The 9,608-nt window shown below is 33.8% G+C and overlaps 1 protein-coding gene across 1 annotated transcript; it reads right to left on the minus strand.

The window, feature by feature from the left end:
* Nucleotides 1–6,499: 6,499 nt before the first annotated feature.
* SAPINGB_P000410 (uncharacterized protein) lies at nucleotides 6,500–7,854 on the minus strand (the record flags this gene model as incomplete). Its single annotated transcript, XM_031995134.1, has 3 exons — nucleotides 6,500–7,524; nucleotides 7,597–7,774; nucleotides 7,825–7,854. The coding sequence occupies 3 exons, from the start codon at nucleotides 7,852–7,854 to the stop codon at nucleotides 6,500–6,502; spliced, it is 1,233 nt and encodes a 410-aa protein (XP_031851025.1).
* Between the last annotated feature and the right edge of the window lie 1,754 nt (nucleotides 7,855–9,608).

Below are 9,608 nucleotides of genomic sequence, written 5' to 3' on the forward strand. Positions count from 1 at the left end.
CTATATAACATCAGCATCTGCGCTATCCTTTTATTGTCTGACTATGTGACTTGCCGGTTTTCATTTGTACCTTTTTAGTACGGGTGGTTTCTGTTCTGTGCGTCTCCGGTAGCCCGGAAGATGGGCCCTGATGCCAGCTTACGAGGAACAGGGAGAACCAGTCTGTCGGTCCCAAAACCTTCCCAACCCATTTCCACTTATCTTCACGGACGCCCATGTATTTCTTAATCTCTTCCGTCAGAGATACGGCCCGCAATCACCTGCAGGCTATTTAGACTGTACGGAAGAGTCGGCATTCCTGTAACCAGGGTAGCCTATGGTTTTTCAGTCTAGGTGTATACTCCCGTACACATCCTCAGGAAAAGGGGGTATTCTGGGAATCGAACCCAGTATCTTCCGCTTTCGAGCGAACGTGTTATCCTTTACACCATCCAGCCCTTTCCCACTGATGTTATATAATTCTATAACCCTTGAATAAAAACAAACAAACAAACAATAAGTTGGTTTGATAAGGATACACTATAACGGATACGTTGGCACTATGGCCGAGTGGTTAAGGCGACTGACTCGAATGGTTTTTCGGGATTATCAGTTGGGATTTCCCGCGCAGGTTCAAATCCTGCTGGTGTCGGTTTTTTTATTAATTTTAAACAATTTGATTCATAAATAAATAATTATTTTTATAATATTCTTGCAATCACCATTGCGATTAAAACATTTATTCCGCCATGTTTTATATGATAAAATGAGGGCTTCTACTATACTATTCCCTTAAATTTACATTGGTTCCGGCAATATAAACGCGCTTTGACAACTACTGTGGGGGTCATAATTTGAATTATTACGACTGCAACGGCCAAAACAACAAAGATAGCTTCATGATGGCTTGTATTTGCAATTAAAAAAAACCATTAAATATTCTCTGGTTTTTGACACTTATGCTTATGGTACGCTTTCTTGCTTTTTCTTCGATGACTCGAATTTGCACTAATTCATTTCTTTTTGAGTTTTAGATGACATGTTTACTGATGCTGCTACCTCGAACCAATAAAAAAATAAATAAATAAAAACATTCTCCCTTACGCACATGGTATGATTGCTTGCTTTTCTTTGAATTGAATTGAATTTACACTAAGTCACTTTTAGATAACAACCACCTTTGGAAATACCGTTGCCGCTGCCACCAATCAATATGTCACTGTCACTGTCACTTTATCTTTGACATAATGCGAGCCAAAAGCAGAGCGTGTTCGTTGCTTAAGTAGGACTCTAAGGGTTTTATTCCTCGCGTTAAATTACATTATTGATTATGGCACAGCTTTTGGTGTACACGAGTTACGTGTCACCAGTTCTAATATCAATTTTAATAGAGAAATTAATAATATGATTGACCATAATACAGATAACGATGATAACAGGAATATTAATGCTCGCGACAATGTCTATGAAAACGCAAGCAGACTCAATATTGTGAGAATTGACAAAGAAGTAACAAATAAAAAAAATTAAATGAAAAAGGGTTCAAGATGACAGCAGAATTAGAAAATTGGTTAATGAATTCCCTGCAAATTCGAAGAAATATTCAAAAGTAGTAAAATAGGATTTAGGGGTAAGTTGTAAGCCAACAAACATGATAAAATTAAAGACCAAAGTGCAAAATAAGTTGATTTCCACAACACAAAACGATCGACAAAAAGACTGAATCATACTTTCATCAATGGTAAACGTGGTTCCTCTGGTAATCCAAGAGGTGGTCAATATGCAGGGTCAAGGTCGGCACTCCTTGATTATTCTGCGACCAACCATCAAAACATTGAATAACTGAAAGCACAATGGGTCGATGTAGTATATTATTGTGGGTGTGTGGGTGTGTGGGTGTCGGGTAGTTGAAGTGGTAGCTGTAACTGTAGTTGCAGGTTATCACAAATTACGTTCACCAGTTCCATTAGTTGATTCAAGATGGTCCCAATGGTGTATACATGATCATTGACGATAGATAGATAAAGTCACTTTGATTGAGGTGTCGGTAATGGAACATCTTGTAGAGAACCATGACTGTATATCTTTGAGGTTAGACGAACCGCATGTGTGTCTAAAAGAAAGTTAGTTAAATGACCTAAGTATTGAGTGTATTTGAATAAGTATATTTACCAAAATAGACTGAAACAATAACGAAATCAATTGTGGCAAAGAATGACGGTATAGTCTTGAGGTGAAGTGAATCGTATGTTTGTCTAGTAAAGGGTTAGATCAATCACCAACGTATTTGGTACAATGGAATAAGTAGACTCACCAAAACACGACTTCAGCATGTAGAAAGTAATAATTTTAAAGAAATGTGGATGATATTGTTTATGAATATCGTATGGTATGGTAAATAATAGATCATAATTAATAATAGTGATAATAATGATTCATAGTTAGAAATAGTGATTCATGGTTGGAAATAGTGGTTCATCATTGGTAATAGTAAATTATAGTTGATAGTGGTAGATGGTGATATAGGTGTAAAGGTAAAGGTTAAAAACAAAAAAAAAGCTGCTGGAAAGAATGAATGGTAATTGAAAATAGAAACAAATCAAAAAAGGCAGGAGGACGACCTTTTATTTATAGCTCCATCGTTCTTTGTTATTTTAAATTTTGACTTCTTCATATTGGAATTTCTCAACCGAATAACATAATTATGAGCGAATGAATAGGGAAGGCAACGACGACACTCTTCAATTAATCTGCCACCAACCATCAAAAAATTGAACAACTGAAAGCACAATAGGTCGATTCACTACAAAACAACATAATCAACAAAGAGGCTGCATCATACTTTCATCAATGGTGGACGTGGTTCCTCTGGTAACCCAAGAGGTGGTCAATATGCAGGGTCAAGGTCGGCACTCCTTGATTATTCTGCGACCAACCATCAAAACATTGAATAACTGAAAGCACAATAGGTCGATATAATAGTGTTGCAAGTGGTAGTCAAATAGTGATAGTGAGGTAGTGGTAGTGAGGTAGCGGTAGAGAGGTAGTGGTAGGTGAAGTAGTAGTTGAAGTTGTCACGTCCGAATAATCATAATTATAAGTCCCTCGAATTTACCTTGGATGAGATGTCACATTTGGGACATTCAATGGTATATTCATATTGATTATCTCGTTTACAAAGGAACCTATGTTAACAAACGCTAATCATTTAACATTGACCTCAAGCCCATCGTGTATTTTTTCTAGTAGAGAGTTAGATTAAGAACCTAAATATTCGAGGCGGTGGTATATGAAAACTTACAAAAAGTAGGCTTCAACAATAAAGAAATAAATGATGTCTTGATATGACTATATGCCTCCGAGGTTAAGTCTAGGGGGTGTTTGTCTATTAGAGTGTTAGATCAATAACTTAGGCATAGGGTGCATTGGGTATGTTGACATAAGAAGACTTACCAATAAACGACTGCAACATGTTGAAAGTATAATAGTTAACAAATGTCAAGGAAAGTGTTTATGAATAGTGTGGTATGGCAAATATAGTTATAAATCATAGTTGATAGTAGATGATAGTAGATGATAGTAGATGATAGTAGATGATAGTAGTTGATAGTAGTTGATAGTAGTTGATAGTAGTTGATAGTAGTTGATAGTAGATATTGTTAGATGGTAATAGATCATAGTTGATAGAAATAGATGCTAGTTCATAGTAGTATATGGTAGTATATGGTAGTATATGGTACTGATGATATTTCTAGAGGTAAAAAATAAAAAAGAATAAAAAATTTGAGAAAAGTTAATGGTAAAAGAAAAGAAATAAAAATCAAAAAGACGGGGGAAATCACTTTTATTTATACCTCCTTACAATTTTCTTCAGTAAAAATAAATCTTCTTTTTATGGAAATCTTTTTAATAAATTAAAAAAATCAATATATCATTGATCTTGTTGTGGGGTTTTTTTTTAACTATCCATACTTGTCACATGCTAAAATATATTTCTTAGAAAGCTAGCCTAGTATTATAATTGTTCATACTCTTCATTGAAGTATAAGTCTTAAACTATTTATAAACATTCTAAAATTGAAGATATTGAATATTATTTTAAAAAATTAATAATAATAATAATAATAATAATAATAATAAATAGATTTTAGAATGAGAAAATACACAACTACTTACGGTCAAGCTTAAATGCCAATTGTAAAAGGGAATCATGGACAAGTATTTGGTAGGTGGTTAGTCCAGGTTGGTGATGAGGATCAAAATAAGGATTAGGATTAGTATTAGGGTTGTGGTTGGGATTGTAGCTAAATTTTAATATAACCACTGAAAAGCCTGTTTCCCAAAGTTTTTTTTTTCTTTCGTTAAATCATTATATTTTTTTATTCTGATTCTTTCATATTAATTGATTTTGATCATTATATATATATATATATATATATATATATTAAAGTTTTAAATATAATACCATTAACAGTCTGAACACCTTTTTTTCTCGTTCTGCTATAACTGTCCATTTTCCAAATATTTCTTTCTTTTGGAATCAAAGTTTACATTAACAACTTCCCCAAATATGACTTAATTACACCTCATAATGACTATGAGTTCTACAATCTAAACTCTACACCATTCCATTAATTAATTTTGTAATTCTTTTCAGTAAAATTTACCTTTTAAATTTCCTGAAAGTTACTCTGACTAGTTTTAGAGAGCCGATATATCTATTACAAAAGATTTCCTCCTCAATCTGTTTCCATCATCATCTTCCAGTAAAAGATTCTTAACATGAAAGTGCAAAAATATTTTGTAACTTAAAGTTTCTTTGAATGAGAGCTGACAAAATAATTGTTTTCATCCACTTGCGATTGTAGCTTTCCTTTTCCTTTTCCTTTTCAATTCAAAACTTTTATAACCGTTCATCAAAGTTGTTTATGGCCCATGCAAAACTGGACAGTGGTACCCAAAATCTCATCAAAGTTCTATTCCGATTTGTTGATGGTCAAATGGTGAGCATGTATGTTTATTTTCCTATTTGTTCGATTTTTTGGCCGGTTTTTGGTCTAGAGAAAGAATAGCTCCTTTTTAAAATTTTGATGTCTTTTTTTAAGTATGTTTTAAGTATTGATTGGTTTTTTTTTTATTTTTTTTTTTTGTTTTTACAATGCCTTGTCCATATGGATTGAATTTTCAATATATATATATGTCGAGCCTTCAGAGTTCAATTCACAGGTTAAAACTATATACGAAAAAATTTTAAAAGTAGTAGAAACAGCAAGAGTGACTTCAAAATACCACGAATCCCGAGCTTAACAAATAATTTTAGAATTAGTTTCAGAATCAGTTTCATAAGAAGATTCTAAACCGCAGTCAGCATTAAAGTATAATGCAGAACCAACATCTAATAAATACCAAATACAATTGCCCAATCTGCTCCAGACCAGGGACCTTTTAAACACTAGACATTGTATACTGGCAATTTCAATCAAAAGAATGTTTTCCAATATATACAAAACATAAAATCCGTGCACCAAACTAAGCCAAAGCCGGCCTATAAGCACAAGTCTGTTATTAAATCTGATTTGAGTTTACAATTAGAATATGTAGGGAAAAAGAAAAAAAATGAACTGAAGTTTAGTATTTGAGATGCTTTTTGTGGAGCATAATGATGAAATGATTGATTGGCTATGTGGAGGGAGGACAAATTCAGGAAAGAAAAGATAGAGAAGAGCTTTATGGAAATAGAGCTTTTTATTTGTTGACTTTTTAAAATATTTTAAGTACTGAAAAAGAACAAGAGGTGGAAAAGCTGAAAAAGTAGATGGATCTGATATTTAAGTGTTTATTTCTGAAGAACCCAAAGACAGATTGTCACACACTTTTTAATGGATTTCTTTTTTTTTATTCATGATCTTGATAAACAAATCTATTAGTTTAAAACATGTATTTATAAATTTTAATATGGATTAAACATATAAATAATTTTTTTTTTGTTGTTTTATGGTTCCATTGAGTATCAATTGAAAAAAAAAATTTTTTTTCAAGTATCACCGTTTGATGATAGTTTCCTTCTTTCATTTTTTTTTTCTTTTGGGAGGGAGGGAAAACTTGTCTAGTTGGTTTTTGTCCCTCCTCCACACTATTTAACCCCCTCGTGCGGCTTATCTCCTGGTTTTTTTTTTTTTTTTTTTTTCTTACAGTGCATTCTATTCAATTTAGAACCCTCTTGTATAGTCATATATATATGATCAAATTTTCTTTAAAAGTACATTGAGAATAAATTAATAAATTTATATTTACAGTTTTTTTTTCTTAATATTCACTCTAATCGATTTTTAAAACTTAGAGAGAATTTTTTTAAAATTTATTTTTTTTTTTATTTTTTTATGACCCGAAATGTTTTTTACAACTACAGGTTCTCCCCCCGACCTTCCGCAATGCGCACACAAAATGACACCATTTTTAAATTACAATAGTGATGATTATTATTAACTCCTACTGAAATTATACAAAAGTTTCATCCCATTTATTTCAAAACCTTGCCATCGGCAATTTCATACTTCTTGCCATCAATCACGACAGGCTTGTCCCAGGCCCAAAGGTCCTCAATAAACTCCTTGTCCTCGGGCTTTGATGGGTCCAACTTGGTGTACTCATAAGAGTCCCAATCAGGAGCAACGTCAAAGGCAGGAGCGTAGTCCTGACCACGCACAAGGAAAACACCAATAATACCATTGTTGTTGTTTTCGCCATAGACAACCATGCAGCCAAACAAGTACTTGGTTGAAGCAGTCAGGCGGTTGAAAAAGCCGCCGACGAGGTTGTTGGACATAAATGTAAGAGTCAATTCGTCATTGTATTTGTAGGCAACCTTCCAAAGCGAATACTCCTCAGGATCATGGTGCTGCCAGAACCAAGGAAGTGCAACCTCGCGAGTCTCCTCGTTAGAATAGGTACGCTTCCATTCGTCAAGAGAAAGCTTGGGCAAACCCAAAGCAGCAAGAGGGTGTGCAACCTTCTTTTCCTTAGGAGGCTCGTCAATGGGCTCCTCCTTGGGCTTGGGCTCAGCCTTGGGCTTGGGCTTGGGCTCAGCCTTAGGCTTAGCCTCCTTCTTGGGAGGAGTGTACTTGACGGCCTCGTCACGATAAGGATAAGGAACAGTGTAGATGGTGTTCAGAGGGAACTGGCTGACCACAGTGTTAAACCAGCGGTAAATGTTGGGGTGTTGGGCAATGAAAGGCTTGTCCCAAATGTTGGAAAAAGCGCGTTCCGTAACGGCTGCAAGGTGGTAATCGGCGACAGTTAAACGCTCGCCGACCAAATAAGTTCTTGTAGAGAGAGAGTTCTCAAGGTAATCGATAAACTTTTTTGCATCTTCAGTGGCAGTCTCGACGCCCTTCTTATTGTAAGGGAGACGGCCAATGAGAGGGAAGATGATGGCGCGGAGAGAGTTCCAAAGGTCGGTGTTGGCAAATGAGAACCATTGGAGAACAGAGGCGTATTCATCATTATTTGAGCCGAGGAGCTTAGTTCCTGGAACCTGATTGACCACTGAAGAGAGGTTAGAATGTTAATAGATAAATATATATATATATATATATATATATATATAGTTCAACATACAGTAGATAGTGATAGCCATAACCTCGTGGATGACAAGACCCTTAGAAGAAACAAAGCCAGGGATCTTCTTGAGAGGGAAGTATTTGGCAAATTCTTCAGGAGCATCGGCAATATCGACAACCTTAACGTCAAGGTTAAGCTCCTTGATAACGGCAAGCGGGGCAACTCTTCTAAGAGCCTGATATATTTGTTAGTGGTAAATCAATTAAGAATTGGGTTTAAACTTACACCTCTGATGTACAAAGTTCCAAGAGACATGAGAAAGGGATGGGGAGATTGAACAGTGGGTTAGTAAGAAAAAAGGAAAGAAGGTATAAAATTAAGAAGGGAATGAAGGTTTTTATATATATATTTTTAAATGACTAAATGAATTACAAATAATATTTATATAGTATATAGTTTATATATATACATATATACTCACAAACTTAAACAAAGATCGGTAATATGTCCACGGAATGTTTTAACTGATCTACTATATTATTATGTAATTATTATACTGAATGAACAGCCACACCATTAATTGAAAAAGTATTTATATTTTATGTTTATGGGAGCTTTTTTTCAATTCCATATTGAAGGTTTTTTTTTTTATCTGAACGCCGTTTAACAAGAAATAAAATAAAATAAAAAAACGTGACCGGGATTCTCGGCCGTTGTAAATTTTCTACTCAAAAAAAAAAAAAAACTAAATTTCTCTCTTTCTCTTCTTTACATTCAAAAACTCTCTAATTTTAACACATTCTATATGCCCATCTCAAAGTCATAATAAATCTCTCTTTTTTTTTTCATTCATTATAAAAGATTAAATTATAATTTTATAACTTTCTCGATTTCAATGTGCACTTTCATTCCTCATATTATACTTTGATCTTATAACCTTATTATGTTCTTATATGTTCACTTGAGGCTATTGCTTCCATGTCCGATGGAAAGGACTTGGAGAATGTGCTTTTAAGATCCGTTTTCAATTTAAACCTTTAATATGATTTAAATTTAAAATCTCCTTTCTTTTCCCTTAAAAGTTTACTTAAGAATAACCAAAAACTTTTTTTTCCACCTCTACTACTACTACTTATTTGCAAAATTTTGGTTTATCATGGTCAACACAATTCTCTTCTTTTTCTTCATTGAGTATTATTGTTTGAACTCATTGTGATTGATACATTCAATTTTTTTTCCAAGCCTAATCAGAGTACAGTTCAATGATGGACTTGGACTTGGACTTGGACTTGGACTTGGACTTGTTTAACAAACTTGCACTATTTGACCATTCATTACCGAGGTATGTTACACGTTTGTGTTTTTTTTTTCTGACAAAAACTTTCATATTTCATTTCTATATATTCTTTTATTGTTCATCATTAATGATCTAACACTGATGTCAGGTTTAATTATTTCTCTTTGATACCGTTATTTTTTTTTGAAGTTCATTTCCGACACGAAGTATCAATTTTTCTTTAATTATTACACTTATATATACAACAATTGCAAGTCCTTCTATTGAGCTTGAAGTCGTGTGTCAATATAAACCCCAACATAGAGTACAATTCCTTTAACAAATTTATATGGCATGCCTGTTAACAGTAATCCCAGCACAAATTTCCAACATCTCTCGAACAAGTACACACACAAACACCTACTGACAAACAGAGAAAGCTTGAGAAACAGACATATTCAAAACCCTTACCCATCAAAGGCCGGTGCACAAGCATCGGTGTGCGAATGAGGGTTATGCTGTTATCAATTACCATGGCAACAATCAGTTATATTACAACAATTGCCACTATTGTAACATAACCATTTTGTTTTTTTGTTACAACTTGTTTTTAAAATCTCTTTGCACCACTTGCCTCGTACATAAAACCTTCTTTTCTTGTCACACATTCAAAAAAAAAAAAAAAGGCAGCCATAACAAGTCAAAATAGTAAATACTAAAAAATCACCAGAAAATTAAAAAAAAAAAAATAAAAATTAAATAAAAGAGCAGCTCGCCTCAAAAAAAGCTCACA

This window comes from Magnusiomyces paraingens, assembly GCF_902498895.1.
Source record: "Magnusiomyces paraingens strain CBS 517.90 genome assembly, contig: contig1, whole genome shotgun sequence".
Classification (NCBI taxonomy): domain Eukaryota; kingdom Fungi; phylum Ascomycota; class Dipodascomycetes; order Dipodascales; family Dipodascaceae; genus Magnusiomyces; species Magnusiomyces paraingens.